Raw genomic sequence first — 20,930 nt, 5'->3', positions numbered from 1 at the left:
AGACACCTTTAGAATATAACTATTGTGGTGTTAGCCACATTTATAGGATGAGCATTGTGGTTATTTGAATACATTTAGATGATGAGTATTGTGGTGTGTTAGACACGTTTAGAGGATGAGTATTGTGGTGTGTTGGACACGTTTAGAGGATGAGTAATTGTGGTGTGTTGGACACAATCCTCTAAACGTGGCTAACACCACAATATTTATATTCTAAAGAGTATTGTGGTATGTTAAAATATGTGTATTTGTTGAGTGTATTAAAACATTAGGATGATATTGATGGTTGTTTTCCAAGTAATTATGTTTATACTTTTTTTTTCTTCTAGATGTATAACTCTTCTATGCCAAATTCAAACATGGGTGACCAATATTCTTTTATGTCTAGTTATTTTGCTACCATGTCATTTCCTTACATGAACCATAGTGGTTTAGGAGAGGCTTTGAATGGTTCAGATCCAGTAACATTTGTTAGTGGTTGTGGTGGCCAACCCAGTGCTGGTGATCTGCATACACCATACAGAGATGGACTATTTGAACAGAATGGTTTCCAAGGTTATGGCCTGGGATTTAATTTCTTCCCTGGAACTGGGAGTGATTACTCAACATGGGGAGGTACTGGATTTGGACCCTGCAAGTCTGTGGACTTCAGTTATACAGAAGATCATAATCAAGAATGTTATGAACAGAACAAAGATCGAGCTTCATTTACAAAATTGGAACAAAGAATGAGTAATCTTACAGTCAAAGAGACAAAGACTGATGCCTCATTTATGGTTATGGACTCGCATATGGCTTCTGTCAGTGGTAATATTTCTCTGGGTAGACAGGGCTGTAATTCTTTCAACTCGGGAGTCTCAGGACAGCTAGATGGCTATAACAGATTGTCATGGTTATCTGTTGCTAGTAAGCCAGCTAGAATGAAATTCAAATCAGCACCCCTATTCTCGAATGAACATTGCTCTTTAAATATGGATATTGGTACATGGGAGAGTAAGAATGGTAGTGACCTTGGTGGTAGTCATTTGGGCACTCTCTCACCCTCTACTCAAACAAGACCTTCACCATGGGAAGTACAAAGAGGTGTAGCATCAGATGAACCTGTAGGTGAGCCATGTAACAACTTTTTCCAATCCTCACCCCATCAAATTCTTACTGTTGATCAACCTCTTCTTGGACCCGATGGCCTGCCATCACATCCAGTCCTTAACAAACTGAAACTGGAAAATAATTACAACCCAAAAGAGTTTGACTTGAACCATAAAGATGCAAGATTCTTCATCATTAAGTCATTTTCTGAGGATGACATTCACAGATCGATCAAGTATTCAGTGTGGTGTTCCACAGAACATGGTAACAAAAGATTGGATGCTGCTTTTCAAGAACAGAAGGGTAGGGGGCCAGTCTGTCTGTTCTTTAGTGTCAATGGTTCTGGACATTTCTGCGGAATGGCCCAGATGATGTCTGCAGTGGACTATAACACTTCAGTAGGAGTTTGGGCTCAGGATAAATGGAAGGGTCAGTTTAAGGTCAGTTGGATCTATGTAAAAGATGTGCCAAACTCGCAGCTGCGTCACATCAGACTAGAAAATAATGAAAACAAGCCTGTTACAAACTCTCGTGACACTCAAGAAGTTCCAGCAGAAAAGGGAAAACAAGTGCTGAAAATAATTCACAATTACCACCATAACACTTCCATCTTTGATGACTTCCTCCATTATGAAAAACGTCAAAAAGATGAACAAAGGAGATCACAGGTTAGTGAAAAAGTTAAAGAATGTATAAAAGTTTAAGAAAGAATAAATTGTAAACAGTCTTTCCTTGTGGCCTAAAATTTTCAAGAAACTACTACATTTATATCAGAAACGTTAATTATGTCTGATTATCTGTGAATAAATTGCTGTTCTGTATCATTCCATGTATTAAGTAATGAGGTACAAAGGGGTGGTGAGATGGACATGCAGTTCCTTATACGCAGTGAGGTAGAGTCTTACAAGCGGTCTGATGTTTTTTTCTCCTGACGGCTCTGAGGCTGAGTTTGTGGGAGATTAAGAGCGGGCTGGTGAGAATTTAGAATCTACTTACCAGCACCTTCCTTTACTCAGACAGCTACTCGTGAATCTCATACGAAAATTCTGCCTCCTGCACCCTTTTTGCAACTAGTATGCCATGTTTGTAATGTTTTGAGTACTTGTCCTGTGGCTTATGAATCTTCACCTTATTTATTGGGAGAAATTAGTTCATGTAATTACCTGGTCTTTCCACTTTTGCCAGACATTGATGTACATGCAAAGAGATTTGCAGATCAATTGAGGGAGGGTATTGCCATCTCTTGTCCTTTTCATTTATTGGATCAGCATGTCTTGGCTTTCCATTGTCTGTAGAATCCTTATTTGGACTTTCAGAGGTAAGACCCTCTGCTTCCTATTTGGGGCTGTAGACAAGAAGCCACTGTTCATCTTAGTCATTTTCTGTTTTTCAAAATTTGTCTGTCACTTACAATAGTTTTGCATTTTTTATATTCTTTGCAACTCTTGTCTGAGGCCTATCGTAGATCACCTGGTCAATTTTTGGAGGATCTTAGTAATTTATTTACTTCTACTTTGGTTGGGTTATCAGTTTCTGCCCCCTCCTTGATATCTTGGTAGGTTTGTTGTTGGAACCTTTTATGTGGTCCATTGCACGACATCAGGGAGTTCATCTTCCTACATTGGCCCTTAGAGATTTCAGAGAAGTTTCTTTTTTCAGACAGTCTATTTTTGAGGGAATTCCAGACTCCATGTAATCTCAAGTATATGTGGCCTGTTTACATTCTTCACTTTCTATACTGGCTTCTTGACTGTCCCACAGTTCTTCTACAGGACAGAACACAGCATCTCCCATTTATGTTTCCAGACATCATGCTTCGGCATCAGATCCATTGGAACACAAGGGCGATTTTGACCTTACCAGCAGGGATCCTCCACAGATTTTGGCATCAGTGACTACCTTACGGGGTCAGGTCCTGTGGGGTCTTGTCTCAGAAGGTTTATGTTAGTATGGGAGACATTCACATCGGATTAGTGGATCATTGAAGTTCTCAGGAGTGGATTAGTCATCCAGTTCATGTCTCCTCCTCCACTGTCTCTCATACCAGTTGGCTTTACACTTCTCAAGGACCCTCTTACTTCAAACTGTCGAGCACAATCCATCCAGGATCTTCTACAAAAAGAGGCCATAGAGTACGTCACTTCCTCTCTCAAGGGTTTTTACTCTCAGCTATTTGTAGTACTGAAAAAAGGGCAATTTATGACAGGTTATTGACGTTTCTCATCTCAATCATTTCAATATCAATGGAGTTGTTTCTTTCCTTTCGGGGGCTCTTTTCATCCAGACTATGGATGACAAAATTTGACATTGCAGATACCTACCTTCATATCCCAATCATCAAGTCTTCAAGGTGTTATGCTCTACAATTTGGCCTCACATCTGCTTTATACATTTTTTGCCGGAGAGTGAGAGCTTTTTCATATCATCTTCTCTCCTTTGACATTCAAACTCACCTTTACATGGACGACTGGCTTCTTCTCACCCCTTCCCACAAATTGGCTGAACTGCACACTCCAACTCTGTTATCAGAAGCTGCAAGAACTGGGCTTCTTATCAAAAAAGGAGAAATTATTTTTACTCCCACACAGTAACTCATCCATTGGGTGTTTCTCAATTACAGACTAAGTTGGGCCCAACCTTCTGTTCTATGCCTTTAGGCCATAGAACAGGTGGTACTTTAAATACAGTTGTCTCCTTCTCCACCAGCACACACAGTTCTATCTCTTTTGGGGATGTGGGCATATTTAGAATCACTCATTCCTTTAGGCCAGGCCCACACGAGGGCCCTTCAGTGGTTGTTACGGGACTAGTGAAACATTTGCACAGATGAGCTGGATTGTCCAGGAGACTGTCAGATTCCAGTTTGCTAGATCTGAGCTGGTGGTTGAACAGGGACAACACAAAAGTATGTGTTCCTCTACCACTCCATGGCCAGAGATACATCTGTTCACAGATGCTTTTCTTCAGGGCCGGGGTGCTTGTATTGATAATTTGGAATTCAAGGGACTTTGGACAGTAGAGGAAGCTTCTCTCCACATCAGTCTCATTGAACTTTTAGCAGTTCAGTGAGCTATGACTTAGGGTTTTGAATTGTTGCGAAGAAGGTGGTAATGCTTCATTTTGACAATTCCACAGTAGTCTCATACAATTCAAAACAAGGGGGTACTCACTCCAGATATCTTTGTTTTCTAATAGTGGATCTTCTCCTTTGTGCACACAAACACCAGATTGTTCTCCTTGTTTGTTATGTTCCAGGGGTAATGAATCTAGTGTTCAACCAGTTATCTCCTCCCAACAGAGCTCTTTCTACAGAATGGATGCTTCATTCTCAAGTTTTCATTGGATCTGCTCATGTCTAGGGGCACCACACATCAATGTTTTCACCACACACATTGGAATGCTCAGCTCCTGTCCTTCTGGTCTCCAGTACCTCACCATCTGGCTTTGGGAGTAGATGCTCTCAGCCAGTATTGGATGGGTCTTCATCTTTATGCGTTCCTCCAGTTCATCTGCTGTCCAAGATTTTGGCACTGATTTGCTCCATGCCCTGTCGAGTTTTTCTGGTGGCACCATATTGGCCAGGTCAACCCTGGTTTCTACTCCTCCAGTATCTTCAAGAATGTCCATCTTTTCCTCCCTGGCCATCTCTCTTGCATCAGCTTTGGTTGGACATTTTTCATCCAGCACTCAGCATTCTTTGACTTCATGCCTAGCTTTTATGTGGTCCATTGCACGACATCAGGGATTGATGCCTCAAGTGGCATCCTTATTAACACATTCCATTCAACATTCTTCTTTGAAAGTTTATCAAACAGAATGGTTTACTTATCATCAATGGTCTCTCAGACATGGGTTTTACCCTTTGCATCCCACTATGCCATATCTCAATTTTTGATATGGTTGTTTGACAAAGGTTTGCCACCATCATAAGGCTGCTTTAGCAGCTACTTTTGGTTTTTCTAAAAGAAGAAACATTTTTTAGTTCCTGGTTTTGTCATTACTTTTGAAATCATTTCAGATTATCTGTTCTCTAGTGTAATTGTGATATCACAATGGTTCTCCGTGCATTATCACGTCCACCTTTTGAACCTTTGGGGTCATATCACTATATCATCATTCATTCACTTAAAATATATTTTCTTTTGTTATTGGCTAGCAGGTGTTGACATTCAGATGTGTTTGTACTTCACATTCACAGGACACTGTACCATTCCAACCAAGTTTTGTTGTATACAGACAGGTCCTTTCTACCTGATATTGCAGCTAGGGAAGGAGATAAGGCTTTTTTTTTCTATTTGTCTTCCCTCTATTTTCCATTTATACAAATGTTCAGATCTAGATCATCTTTTATACCTCTTTGATGCTATGTGGCATGCATTAAAGCATTTTGAGGCTCACATCACTGGTTATTTATCCATTTGGATCCTTCGGTATCATGCAACTTATCCAAATAGGTTTGTCAGTTGGTTCGGATAGCTTACTCTTGTTTTTCATTGGAGGAGTGGAGACTTCTTTGGGTTTCATCTCATCAAGTTTGCCATATATCAATGTCTCAGGCAGCTCGGTTGCATTGCCTGCTGGAGGAAATTGTACAAGCTGGTATGTGGACCACAACTAACACCTTTATATTGCACTATTTACACGACTTAGAAGTCTCCTCGGATGGGTTTTGGCTACACCTGTGGCTATTTTACAAGCCCAGACTCGATTGTGACAGAGGTGATTTTTTTTCTTTTGTGCTCCTTTTCAAAAACCTTCTCATTATTCTCATTTGGATCCCATTCAGTGGCAACTGTTGGTCAGGTATGCATTTACAAGTCTGCAATAGCTACCAGTAGGCTAAAAACTAAATTACTGGTAGCCACAAGCTCTGTGAAGATGGGGTGTTTCATAAGACTGCCTTGGTGCTTTCCAGGAGGTGAACAATTGTTCTCTATCAAATATAATATATAGTATTGGACTGCCACTCCTGGACTGTCATGAGTAAAGCATAAAGCATGGTTTTCTTTTCAAAATATGGAACGTGATTCACCTATTGCACTGTCTCCTGAACATTGTTCCTCAAGACTCCCCAATGCGAGTTTCCACCCTCTATTTCTAGTGGAGCAAGAAAGTCCTTACCACTCTGTTTCCAGTCACTGGAGAGGTGGACAGATATTTATTCCTCCTGAGTGATGTTTGTACTCTTTATTCCACTCAAGGAGAAGAGAGCAAAGCTAGATAGCCTTAACCCTGTATGGTTTTCCCAAATGTCTGTTGGGGAGCTGGACCAGCCTATGCAAGAGCCTCCTCATAATTCCAGTTCATAGATGCCACTTTGCTTTCTGGTTGTGTGAGTGTGGTCTTTCTTTTTGGCTATTCTTATACTTTCTTTGATTATGGAAGAGTGTCATTGACTACTTGTAATTCTTTCTGTATGTGGAGTGTCATGTCTGAGAGCCATTGGTTGAATTTTGTTTGTTCCACACCTTCCTTGTAATTTTGGGGACAGGAGGTGTTGCCTTGCCTCCTAGGTTGAGGAGTTAGGATCTCAGTTCATAATCCCAGACTGGATGATTTCAGGTTGAGTGAGGTGTGAATTGGCGCAGGTTGGGGAGAAGACTTGTCCAGTTGGGTGGTACTTTCCTTCCCCTTGTAATTCTGGTGGCTTGCATGTAACATTCTGTAACTTTCAGGTTGGCCCCCTGAGCTTGTTATCCCAAGTTCGGTTTGTTAAATTTTGTGCTTCTTCAGATTGGAGTGAAGGTTTGTCCACTTTGGTGTTGCTTGCCTTCTCTTTGTGATTTTGGTGGTTGACATGCAACTTCCTGTAGCTTTCAGGCTGAGTTCCCTTCATATCATATTCGTATTATACAGTTATATCATATTGTGGTCCCCATGTCCTAGCCACTACACCTTGGATCTACCTTTGCATCCACAGCCCTATAATTCAAACAACAAGACGTGGAACCATTATTTGTATGGTTGGGATCTGGACAAATCTCATAATAATGAACAATGTTAACTCTGTAGCCGGTTGGCCTTTACTGCCCATGTTTATATTTCACTTTATCTGGGTGAAGAGCATACCTGTTTCAGAAGTAGTGTGGACCCTCACTAGTGTGCTTTATTATATCTCAATTTTGCACACCTGTTTTTCAATACAGACTCTTTCTATGTGGATCTTGCCCTCACCAGCCCCTCCACCTTGTCAGTATTGCATTCTAGCTAAAGTTGAAGAGGAGATAAGTGTGTTTTGAAAGTTTACATTTTCCTATACCGAAAATGTATTTCTGATAATACTTACCTCCTCTCACACTTTAGCTAGCCCTTCTTCCCCAAGATAGCCGGTGTTTAGGTCTGATAGTCTTGCCAGTCTCGAAAAAGTGAATGAGAAAGAATAACAGAGAGCGTATATATGGGTCGAGTATAGAGGGCGCATTGGCGTACATGGAGAGTCACAAGATTAAAATCACTAGGGGCAACATAGTGGAGCGTAAAGTCTGAAGTAAGTGAGGTAAAATTCATATTAAGGCTTAGACGGGCAAAGAAGAGAACCTTTCATTGAGATAAAGCTAAAGCCTGAGAGTAGGTAAGTATTATCGGAAATACATTTTTGGTATAGGAAAATGTAAACCTACAACTAAATATTGAATTCCTTTCTTTTGCATGAATTAAGTTTTGAATAAAAGTATTTAAACTGAATAATGATATAAAGTCTTACAATGGCTAATTCTCATAAGCTTGTAACATTGAATCAGTGGCTACTTATGTAGGGAGGGACTTTTGTATGGTTTTGTGTATTCATCCCTATTTTGTTTATGTAATTTTTTAGCATTGCCATCCCTACATCATCCTTATTTTTCATTTTTTTTATTACTTGTTTTCCTCTTCTTTTTTTTAAGCAATACCAATGAATATTTTACAATGAATGGCAGTAGCTTTGAAGGCAGCAATTTTAGCCTGGCGTTAGGAGTTGTCTTGATGGAAATCATGTGTTGAAGTTAGTGAAATGCCATACTGCTTCTGCACTCCCCAAGTTAAAATGCAACATTTTGGTGTGTAAATCATCGAAACAACTTCAAGTATTGGTGAACTAACCCTTCTGATGCCAGAATCAGAATAATCAGCAGAACATTTGGCTGTTACGCTACTCGCCAGTTCTCTTTGTTTTTTGGCTAAACTGAAGGTCTTAATAGTTTTCAAAAACCTAAGTTAGGGGTTTATAAAAATCTCTTAGATTCCTATAAGAGAGATTTGTGACTATGATAAGCAATATATCATATGCTTCGTCCATATTTTTCCTGGCTCATCCATACATACTAAGCATTCCTGTGCTTAGTGATAAATATGTAAATATAATTAACTTTATGCTTACTTGCAAGATAAACATAAAAGTTGATATGTTATAGCTCTCACCTGGCGTGTGAGAGGTCTCAGATTTGAATCTGACCCTAGGATATAATAAGTTTGAAATTACCATAGATTTTGCATGATGTTTATAATATTTATTATTGTTATTGTAGATAGAGTTATTTTTTCTTGAAGTCGTAATATTTTCATTGATGTAGAACATGGCTTATAAGAAAAGACCAAAGCATTTAGTTAACATTTATAACCTTAATATGATATTAAAATATGATATATGAATATATAATCTATAAAGTAACTTCACTCAAAATCTATTGCTCGTATTTTTGAAATAAGATATTTAAATCACCTATGACAAGATATCTAAGATCAAATTCATGATAGTGTAAGATGTGTCCAAAAATATTGAAGTAAAACAAATTTTTTGAGAAGTTTTACTTAAAAAAATTAATTTTTTTGGAAGATGAACTTCTTAAAAATATAGCGAAATGCTAAATGAGGAAATGATTTACCCTTTAATAATTGTACACAATTTTAATCTTTATTGGGTCATATTTTAAGATTATATCTCCTAGATCTAAAATTTTTCAGCTTAGTTGGAAACAGTGCTTATGTTAATAGGAATAGTCTGGTATTTTACTGATAAAGTTCCTCAAGGGTCAAAACAAAAATGCTTCATCAATCTCTGAAAAGATTGTACAGGCCTATATTTATAATCTAGATTTTTGATTATAATTATATTTCATTTTCTTAAGTTTAACAAAAACAGAAATATGTTGTGCATGTTTCTTGTTTGAGAAAAACTAGAACTTATGAAGCCAGATGAATAAATCAAGTTACAGGAACGACATGTAGTTTGTGGTGGTACTTCAAAGGGTGTGTACAAGTGACTAAAATATATTTTAATTTGTATAAAACTACATTTTTGTTGAACACGTGTGTGTGTTTCATTATATTTATAAAGCGCATCTTGTAGTTAGAAAGTCTTTTTTTTTTCATTATTTTTCTATGTAATCTGGTTCTGTATAATTAAGAAAAGTTTGTCATTACCAACCAACAAAAAAATTATAAATGTTGAACTTAGCAATCAATTATACTTAAAGTATTCACACTCCAGAGAGTATTTATGATAATGTACAGTTTGCCAATGTGGGGGATGGTGTTAGATATGTAATACCATATAAGTTTATTCTTTTTTTCTCCCTAAGAATGAAAATGATACTTTTACATTAAACTTAGTGATAGAAATTGTTTTTTATTTACTGTTTACTTATGTTTCCATGTATTTGAAATTATTTTCACATCTGCTAAAATGGACATTTGATGTTTTTGTTTTATCAGATGTCATTTTCAAAATGTACAGAAGAAAGTAATAAGATATATATATATGTGTTTGCGTGTGTGTATGTAAACTGTTAATAAGAGTCATTTTTACTTTTTTATACTGTGAAACAGAAGTTTAATACAGATTAATTTTACCTTTTATAGTTTCTGATTTCAATATTGCAAGTATTACCTAGCTATAACAGAAAAATTCAAGCAGAAATAATTGTTGTAAGCCCTCTTTGTCACACATGGCTTGCTTGTGATATATATATCTTGTTGTACCATTTTTAATATGTATTTGGAATATTTAGTATTGAATTATTCATAAAAATTAATAACAAATCTAATTAGCAGGACATTTGTTAACACTTCATATATGAATTTAAAATCACTGAAGTATAATATTATGAAAATTATATACTAGAATTGTATTAACTAATGGCTTATCTTGAATTTTTCCCCTTAGACTGCAACAGAGTAATTTTCTGTTTCTATTTTATCATCAAACTGACACAGTTAAGCATTATTTCCTGAATATATTCTAAATACAGATTTCAGTTAGATTAGGTAAATTTGCTTAGTTCTTGTAGTGCATGCAGAATAATGATAGTATTGTATGAGTATAATAGTAAACTTTAGGTGCATTATTTATAAGAAATAGTGTTCATTTTTCTAGGATCAGTATAACCAGAATGAGTAAACTTGTAAACACATGTGTATGAGTGTTTTTGAACATACACAAATATATATATATCTATATAAATGTGTTTGTGTGTGTATATATATATATATATATGTATAAATATCTAACTTCAAGTTTTGTAGAATTCTTTCTTGAAGTACAAAATTTGAACCCATTTAACATAAGTAGCATTCCAATAAGTAAGTAGATACCCAATTCCAGAAGAATGTTATTTTATCAAATATGAAACAAAGGGTACAAGAATACCATTAATGTTTAGTGGACTTTCACTTTGCAAATATAAAGCAGAAATACATTTATGCATTGTAATTTACAAGATTATGCCCCATTACTGGTGAATATTTAGGTTTTAGGTAACTTTGCTGTGCAGAAACTTTTCCAAAGTGACTGGAACAGCATTGTCACTATATTCACTGTGGAAAACAGTAGTGCATTTTCTTGCTGACTTTGGCCTCCCTTATATTTTTCAACTATATGACCTCTTGTGAAAGTACAGTTAATTTCAAGAATCTTTTTTTTTTTCATGGTATGGTTGTTTATATTATGTGGTCTTTATCAAGACTATGCTTGTATTTATACATCAAGGTTATTTGCATATGATGTCATGAAAATGTTTGATTTATATCGTTGGGGTGTCTGTTTACTTATTGGTAGGCTGTATACTAATTATGTTTTAATTTTTACCTGCAGCTAAAATATTTATTCAAAAATGCTACTCACATATCCACAGAACTGAGAGCTATTACCTTGCACCAGGCCTTTAATAAATGAAACTCCCACCCATACACATTATAACATGTATTGCACCAGTCTGTTATGTATTCAGCATTATACTATATCCCTCCACCAATAAGAGAGCTTGTTCTTTCCTCAGCACTGAAGAGTCAGATGAAATTTTTAAATTTATTCTTTTCAACTTTATTTTCCTGATTTCAAGAAAGAATGACTTAAATTTTTAAACTTTCAGTTAGAGCTACTGATATGAATTGTTATCTTTTGTTACATTAATTTGATTTCTTCTCTTAATCAAAGTATGAGGTTTTAGAGTATATCTTCTTGAATCTGTGATATGGTTTCTATCACAGAAATTTTACCCGCCATTATTAACACAGTGTTCAGGCTTCAATACTTAAACACAATTTTCATAATTTTGTCAATGACCAAGGCCTATACATTGCAAACATATCAGACCTACTTAGAAAAAATCAAACAAACAATTTCCCCATTAATTCACTTTCTTAGATCTTATTGCAAACAATATCATACATTAGCATTTCTGAAACTCCCGATTGTCAAGATTCTCCTTCATAGGAATTTTCTTACTTCCTGTCAATGGTGTGTAGAGTTACTCAGATGGTGAGCAGTGCTACTACCAATGATTATTGTGGTTCACTCATCTTGGACCCAGAACTTGCTGCCTCATGCTTCTGTACCTTCTATTGAGCCTGTCTTGTGTTTGGATGTCTTTTTACCAACTTTTCCCACAACCTGCCTTTGCTTCTGATTCTTCTTTCCCTGACTAGGATCAAGTACACTAACTTTTGCCATTCATTGCTTTGGTAGCTCAGATATGTAACATTTGTTCTTTTACTCCAGTTATTTTCTGCTGGTTCTCTGGTGAGCTTCTTGCATTCTCTTCAACTCGTAAGTTTTTCCCCTCTTCCTCCCTCATATGTTTGTTGTTGATTCTTTCAATCTATGCTTCATATTGATTCTTTGCCATGTCCTCCCTGAACTTAAGATTCCTTTTCTGTGGCCTGTGCTTAGACTTCTGCCTCATTTCTAGTGCTCTTATCTATTGAATCTCTTCTCTTGTACTCTGAGGTTCTTGTAAATTCATTCTACTGCTCTTAGTTTTTCGTTTACTCACCTTCTTAACTTTCTGCATTGTTATCCCAACAGTTTTACTGGGGTAAGTTCACATTGACCTGTTCTTTCTAATGCTCTATTTTTTTTCAGCTATTTCCAAGTTCACTTTCCTTTATTTTGGGGTTGCTTTATTGAGATACCTTGTTTTCTGAAGTTAGACTCCCCCAGTCTTAAGTCATAGAACTCCATATGACTCAATTTTTTTAGCAGAATAGCCATATTCTTCCTCATTCTTATCCTTCAATCACTTTTGCTTATTTATATATGCAGGGGTGAGATTTATCGATACTGGTCCATTTGCCACTCCCTCCAGATCATCCGACTCTTCCTTATTTCACTTCCTTTTTGTTCTGGATTTTGAGGGCAGGCTTTCTATTTCTTTGATCACTGATTGCATTGTGTCTTTTGTGGGGACTTTTCATCTTTTTCTTGGCCAGTTTCATTTTTCTCTAGTCCTTACAGGTCTATTCTGAGCCTTTCTAATTTGTCATCTTTCTCTTCCAATTCTTCTTCTTTATTTAGTTTTCAAGTCTTTTCATATCCTCCATTAAAACCTTTGGCCACCTGTTTCCTGTGCTGTCTTTTTCTTACAATGTATTTCTGCTCTTTCTTCCTTGCAGGAAACATTGCTCTGATAATTGTACTTTAGACACTTTCCATGTTTTTTCAAACAGAAAAGGTTGAATTTTTTTCCAGACTATTACTTCCTCCCAAAGACTTGAGCTGCTTGGAGAGGTGATTAGATATTTTCTTCAATCACTTTTCCTTTCTTCTCTGTATGATTGTTCCAAAAATGATTGTCTCCTTTGTCCTGTTAGGGCAGTTCATTGTTATATTGCTCATATTTCTTTTTCTCAAGGTAGTTGACACCATTTTTTCTTGACATGAGATTCTTCTTTTTTTTGTAACCTGTTTTCTTACACTTTGACTGGTTGGGTTAAACAACTAATCCTGCTTGTTTATTCATCAGTGGGAGATAGCCGTTTCATCTTTTTCATTTCGCTTACCATCAACTTTGTCATCATCTAATGCTTCTCTTGTCTCTAGCTGATGATATCTCCTTGACCAGATCTTGCAGCAGTGATGTAGATTGCCCAGACATTTGTGCCTTATTACTTACATCACATTGTTGTTTAATATGCCTCTGGGTTTCATCTCTCTCTGTTTACCATTCTATAATCTTCCCAAGGGCTCTAAAGAGGTGTTTATTTTTTACAGCTCCCACATCACCATTATATATATACATGTATCAACATGGGACTATGTACTGGTGATGATGGAACCCATCATGTGGCGGATGTTGTCTTACAAGATTTTACTTCCAAAATCTGCATTAAGTGATGGGTAACAAAGTGTTAAGTTCATCTGCCCCTGTTAAATGTTCACTGTTAAGATGGGGTTTTCCACAAGACTTCTTCAGCAGTATATATATATTTTATCTTCCAGGTTACACTTCATGAAAAAAAGCAAGTATGATGGTGCCTTTCACACGGCTAGTGTCTACTTTTCCTGTTTATGATAACCTATTGCACAGTCTATCAGTGTGGGATGTTATGAAGATGATAGAAAATTCCTGCTTGGCTCGTACACCCCTTTGGTTATGCCAGTGGGATAGGTCTTGTGTTCTCCTTGGGAAGCAGGTATTTCTTACATTCTGCATGGCTTGACATATTGCTCTAGCTATACCACACGTACATTCTTTGTCAAACCCTGGAGACATACAAACTAGTTGAGCAGTAATTACATTCTGCACACCTATATGTCATTTAAGCACCATACAGGAGTTTCTTTTGACAATGCCTTTTACTCTACTACTCCTGCTGGGCAAAAGAGTATTCCCTGCACAAGATAGATATGATCTCTCACTAAATGATGCCTTTGTGGGTCTTTTGCTTCGCCAAGAATGAACCTTTGGTATATATAATGTACCCAAGAGGAACACTGTACATATGAAAATGTCACTCTCTAGTTGGTGGAGGGCTACATTCCAATACTGATTGCATTATAGACTCACATTACACATTATTAATTGTAGGGATGGTAGCTATTTTCAAAGGCTTGGTGCATGCTCCAAAATATTTTGGGCATTGATGTAAGGCAATAATTCTCACTTTTCTGTGGAGAGGAAATATTCATCTGAAATGAATTTTGAGATAAGGAAAATGTTAATGTTCCTTACTCCTCTGTCTGTGTCACTAGTTTTAATAACAGGTAGTTCTATGTCCAGGCTAATAGCTGTAAATTAAGAGCAGTGTTTCCAATGTCATTACATCTAGTTGTAATTATCCCTAATCTAAACTGTTTCCTGTGGATTAGGGACTTGTCTTTTAGGTTCAGACCACTTCCTGTAGCTTTAGGACAGAATTTCTTTGGTCCATCACTCTAGGTGTACCTGTCAAACTTTAATGCAGTTAAGTTTCAGTGTTGCTTACATACATGATAAAGGATGTATGTTGTTGTTCTTAACCAAGAAAGAGGTAAAGTGGTCAACTAATGTGTATTGGTGATGTGTACAAGGGAGGTATTCATTTTCTTCACAATAATTATGAAGGGTAGTTAATAGTTGACATACAATAAATGATTTAATGATAGAAAGCAAGTTAACACAGTTTTCCTTTATTTCAAATATTTCTGATGTAATATTTCTTTTCTTTTACTCTAGATCAGAAGAAGATCAGATCAAAAGAGATAATTAGACTGGTCAGTGACAACTAATACTGTGACTTGAGCTATGTAGTGACACAGATTGTGTCATTACTGCCTCTGTTTTTTTTTTTTGTTACTAATTTTGAGCACAAAAACGAAAATAAATATATATAGGTGGTTCTAAATGTAAATAACACCTACTGCATTACCTCCAAGACTTGAATTGTAATTATAACACAAATTGGTGTTGTGATACATGTGTTGCATTTTATTAGAAATATTCCATTTTTGATTTAGAAGTGTTTCAAAGTTGAAGCAAGAATTTAAAAAGAAACAAGTGGCACAATTTATGTTTGCGTGTTTAACTGTGTCGACTTCTCAACTGGTAAACCATGACTCTGTTGTATCGATGCTCTTTCCTAACCAATAGGGTTGTAGCGTGAATGATAATTACTTTGTGTATTGATGAAAATGTAGCTAGAGCAAACAAAGAAACATCTTCTGGTCATAAAAACTGAAATAAAATAATTTAAAATCTTAATCTTACTCTTTATGCAAAATACATAGCAAACATTTGTTTTTAAATCATTGTCAGGTTAATGCTGTTGAGTATAAAACCGATTAGACTAAACCATTTGAACTGTGGTTACTCAATGATAAAAGTGTGCATGGAATAGAAGAATTGCCAAAAATGTTGAAATCTGTGTATCCCTGCAAGTTGACAAATGTTTTTTGTATAAAACATCTTTTATAAGGGTTAATGCAGAAATGATGTATTATCAAAAATATATGCAACAATATTAGTATGAAAAACATTTTCTTGCTAGGTTTCATGCTATAGTAACTCAAAATCAATGAATAGAAAAGTTAATGGCCCTTTTTTTTTTGGTTGTATTTCTAAAAGAAAAAGTTAAATATTAGCATCAGCAAAATATAGATTAATATACTATAATAATTCGTGATTCAGTATCCTTAACAAGATAATATTAAGTTATAATTATAAGCTAAATTTTTTATAAAAATATATTTTTAATGAAGTCAAGAGAGGGTAGACATTTATTTATATTTCAGCCATAAAATTTAAAACCTATACAATCTAAAGACATTCCTAATTTGATATACTGTATATGTAATATACATCATTAAATTTAAGCTAATATTTGTTTTCCCAAGTTTAGAAATACTCCAGACATAAATATTAGAACTTTGGTATTTTTATGGTGTGCTTGGTATATGTTGTACATTGTAGATAACTTTTTGTTCATTTAAAAGATAATTAGGAAATTTGATTTCATAAGACAATAATAGTTTTAAAGATTCTGAGCTCTGAATTTATAGGTGTGCATTTTTCAGTGTTTGATTAAAATACAATTGTAAAATAAGCTTGAAACTGAGAAATAGATTTACATTAAATTTTTCAAATAGTACTTTAACAGAAACTGTTAAGTTCTAAAAGTTTCCCAAAGTTTCACTTGTGTGTTTGTAATATTTTGCCCCAAAAAAGACAACTTTAATTAACTAGCAGAAAACTTGATCTCTTATATGTTAAACCACTCTTAATTTTTTATAACTTAACTTTCTATAAAGTATAAATTATGTGAAAATTGACCTGAATAAATTCAAGTGTTATTAAAAATAAAGTTACATTTTATTTCTTTATTTGAAACCTTAGTCTAAAAAATACTGGGTATAAATTTTGAGAAAATGAGTCAAGTGTAATTTAAAAATATTTTAGCATTTTGTGAGAGAATGATGCATTTTTTTAAGATAAATTTTTTGTTACATAGTAGTGTGACTGAATTTGTTTCTCTAAAAATTTCATTTATAGCTAAACTTTGTAAAACTCGTACATGTTTACCTCCTTTCACAAAAAAAAAGCTTTCTCTGCTAGTACTGCACTCTATCGGCACATATTTTTCGCTTGCCACAAGCCTTGCAATTTCCACTTCTTTCTGCATATCAACATGTAAATAAGACACTACACTTATCGTAACTAACGTTCTCTCTGATCATGCACTTGTTAATCACCTCTCGACTGGCACTCTTACTGAGCAGACGTGTTTGTTTTTGCTCATGGTTTAGTTATGTTCATGGTTTTTTTACTTTCATATGTTTTTCTAATTTAGTTATTGACATTTTTTCCATTTTTTTTGTGTAGAGTCGTGATTTATTTTCATAATCTACTTTCCCTTTTCTATTTTTTGTTAAGCGGTTACTGCTACAGCGGAATTATTGACCACGTCTATGGGGTCGGTGCCAGAGTTATTGACTACTGACGTGAAGGTTATGATTGTTAGAGAATTGTATAATTTTAGGCAACATTCTGAATAACCTGATGAAGTGTCCCATCATACCAGCACCTAGGTGTGTCTGTATGGATGGATGAGATTTTAGGCCCCCCCCCTAAGTATGCTTATTTGTCGCATGTCGTTTCGGGGTTCTTACCCAGGCTTACTCCTCCCTTTGTAGACTTGATTAATCAGGTATGTTGTGTTCTGTTTTCCTTTAAGATTCTATCCAATGCCATCGTTGGGAATTAATCTTTGGGTCACTCTTTAGTTTTTCCTCCTTTCCTGGATAGTGTGTTTCTTGCTAGTCGTTTTGGGAACATTTGCATTAAAGGGATCGATATGCCTTGTTCCCCGTGTATGTTGGCCTATCATGTTTTTTGCTGTTATAGTTTCAACTACCCATAATTAAACTCATACTTATTGGAATTCTTCTTATGTGGGGTTTGGACCCTGATACTTTGGTTAATTTGGTCCATTTTTTGGTTGAGACTATTCATCTGTCTCATTAATAGTTTTCTATTGATCATGGTAGTCTCTCTTCTTTTTTTACTCTCATGGCATGCTTTTGAACTTTGTCCCTGTTTTACAAACAGGACTGCTCTGCTGTTGGGTTCTTCTTGATCGGGATACTGTTTTTTTTGGGGTTTGTTTACCTTTCTCTTCATTGCGTGAATTGCACATGGAACCTTTTTTACATCAAGAGTTGTGTGGATTTTTTTTTCACAATCTTTGGAGTCGGGTTAATTCAGCTCATCTACATAACCCTCTTTCCATTCAACCCTCCCATTGTCCCAACATACAATATCTTTCCACCCTCAGCAGGATCCTTTCTTGCCAGCATCAATCGGAGGCAGCTTTGGACTTGCTTCTCAAGAGTACCATCAAAGAGAAGATCCTTCCTGTTAGGATTTTCTATTCGTCTTTTTTGTTGTTCCCAAAATGATAGGATATTGGCCCCTGGTTTTTGATTTATTGTCTCCTCATCATTCTCAATTTCACCCTGGAGTTGTACTTTACTTTTCATTGGGTTTTCACTCCTGGTTTGTGAATGAAGTAGTTCAATGTGTCAGATGCATATCTACATATTCCCATCTCCCTGGCATCCACACATTTTCTTCGTTTTGTTCATCATGGTTGTTTTAATTTTGGCCATTTCTGTTCAAACTTGCCTCAGCTTTCTATGTGTTCTACTGAGTGGCCCAGACCTTCTCTTGACAGCTTAATTCGGGACCTTTATTTACACTATTACATAGACGACTGGCTACTTCTAGCTTTCTCACAGGTCAATTCTGCTCTGCATACTCAGTTTCTTTGGAAAGAGGCCTGGGTGGGTTGGCTTATCAAAGTGGGAAAGTAATTAATCACACTCAATTTCTGCCTCATCTTGGTGTGTTTCTCACCTCTTTTCTCTGTTGGGACCAGCCTTCTCCTCTTAGGTTGAGAACTATGGAACGTCTCATGTGGAATCTATTTTGGGGACATGGGCTTCTCTCAAAGCCTAATTCCTCTTGGTCTTACCCACATCCACTATTTGTAGTGGGTTTTGTTTGACCTATGGTGCCTTGTTTGGGTTCCATTGGATGCTCCTCTTACGTTTTTCCCTCACAGTTAATTTTTTACTGGTATTAGATTGGACCAATATTATTGTGGGGATTCTTTCCTCCTTTTCTGGATTGTCACATTTTCAAAGATTCTTCTCTTTCCATTTGGGGACCATTTCTTGACACTTGGGAGGTTACGGGGTGGGAACTCGTTTTCGAATCCATTGTCTTGGACCCTCTTGCTGTTCATTGGCCAGTACTTACCTTCCTATGGGCTCTTCGAGACCAGCTGGTGAGGACCACTCCAACAATTCTACAGCAGTGTCCTACATCCCCAGGCAGGGGGTCAAGTGGTCGGAGAGACCTTATTTTCGCATTTTGGATCTTCTGTGTTGGGCCCACTGCCATAATATCCCTTTGTTGGCATTTCTTATTATGGGTGCCATGAATCTTGTTGCAGATTAGTTATCCCATACAGACAGGATATTCTTTGGATCCTCTAGTTTTTCGGGATTAGTGTGTTCTCCATTGCTCATCCTCACCACCCTGCTTCTCTCCAGTATTGGAACCTAGTCACTCGGCACCTGGGGTCCCTTTCCTGGTGAAAATTTTTGGGGCCCCTCTATTTTTCAGCACTTTAGGTTTTGGCAACATTCCTGAAGGATAAAGAGTATACCTAACTCAGAAGTGTGCAGTCTTCAACTAGTGTGATGTTTTTCGTTCCTTACCACACTTCATGGTATTTTTGGGCACTTTCTCAAGGAGGATCAAATCATCACTGGTCCTCCACCTATTCAGTGTGAGATTCTAGCTTTTTGTGAGAGGAGGTAAGATATCGTATCGGAAGTTAATATTTTCATAAACTGAAAATGTATTTCCGATAGATACTTCCCACCCGTCCTACCCACTACCTGTGTAATTTGGTTCAGTTAATTGTGACCAATTTGGAAGAGATTAACAAGTTCATGATTAGAGAGAGAGAGAGCGCTATTTACGACGGGAGTATTGTCGCACTCCTATTGGTGGAGGGTTGCTGCATGATCATTTACATGTTGATATGCTGAAAGAAGTAGGAGTTGCAAGGCTGGTGTCGAACGAAAAACTTGCTCCGATAGAGGACAGCACTAGCCGAGAAAGGTTTTTTTTTTGTGAAAAGAGGCAAGTATCTATTGGAAATACATTTTCAGTTTAGGAGAATGTTAACTTTTCTTTGTGAAACTGCTGCCAAATACAACCCGGCACCGAACATGTTCGCCCCTTCCAGCTTCGAGGGCGTTATAGTATGACTATTAAGCCTACTATTCGCTGGCAAAGAGCCGGCGGTAGGTGCTGTCGGCCGGTTGTCTTCCCTGTGGTCGGTAGGTCAAAATTAGGGAGGGCGGCATATAGCTTTTGTATTTTTGCCATAAAAGAAAGTACAACAACATTGACATACAGTCATATATATATACAAAAGTATTTTATTTTGTTAATGGGTTGTTTGGCTATCAAAGCCTCACAAGTACAAAACTAATGGAAGTGGAACATCATAAATATACAAATATTTACAAGATTCATTGTGCAGTCTTAAAAGACGCATCATACAATATTCATTACTTTGAGTATTCAAACTTTTTCATCGTCTAGACTTGGGATAACTTAAAATGTAAACTAATTCTAAAAAAATATTAATCAAAAACTTAACTTAAAAAAAGAGCGACTTGTTTATAGCTGTGTAAGATAAACACGTTAACTTTCCAGCGCTCAGGTTTAAAACTTCATATTAAAAATACCACTTTCATTACATTAAGCTTTATATTTCTAGTCCCCAAGTGGCACAGCGATATGTCTGCGGACTTGCAACGCTAGAAACCGGGTTTTGATACCCATTGTGTAGCTTTGTGCTTAACTTCAAACAAACAAACACTTATATTTCAAAAATAACTATAATTTGATTAATAAGTTGTAAAGAATGTTGACGGTATTAGTCAGTATGAAAAATTTAAAGTACAAAAAGAACAACTGCTATAAAATTTTTTCTTAAAGTTTTAAAAACATAAATTTTATTATTTTTTCGAGCATTTTAATGTCACCTGAACAAATTTTTTTTTATAAATCGCGTGTACAACTCTTAAA

The 20,930-nt window shown here is 36.2% G+C and overlaps 1 protein-coding gene across 6 annotated transcripts in view; it reads left to right on the top strand.

Moving 5' to 3' along the window:
• Positions 1–15,138, top strand: part of LOC106457995 (YTH domain-containing family protein 1-like) — a 50,922-nt gene extending 35,784 nt beyond the window's left edge. For all 6 annotated transcript variants that reach the window (XM_022384100.1, XM_022384103.1, XM_013917443.2 and 3 more), the window contains 2 exons: positions 330–1,757; positions 15,000–15,138. In XM_022384100.1, coding sequence (XP_022239808.1) covers positions 330–1,757; positions 15,000–15,029 — 1,458 coding nt within the window. In that variant the 3' untranslated portion in view covers positions 15,030–15,138. The remainder of the gene's footprint in view (positions 1–329; positions 1,758–14,999) is intronic.
• The last annotated feature ends 5,792 nt before the right edge of the window (positions 15,139–20,930 follow it).

Source organism: Limulus polyphemus, unplaced genomic scaffold (genome assembly GCF_000517525.1).
Source record: "Limulus polyphemus unplaced genomic scaffold, Limulus_polyphemus-2.1.2 Scaffold401, whole genome shotgun sequence".
In the NCBI taxonomy this organism is placed as follows: Eukaryota; Metazoa; Arthropoda; class Merostomata; order Xiphosura; family Limulidae; genus Limulus; species Limulus polyphemus.
The sequence above is the reverse complement of the archived record's forward strand: the minus strand, read 5'-3'. Positions and strand labels throughout refer to the sequence as shown.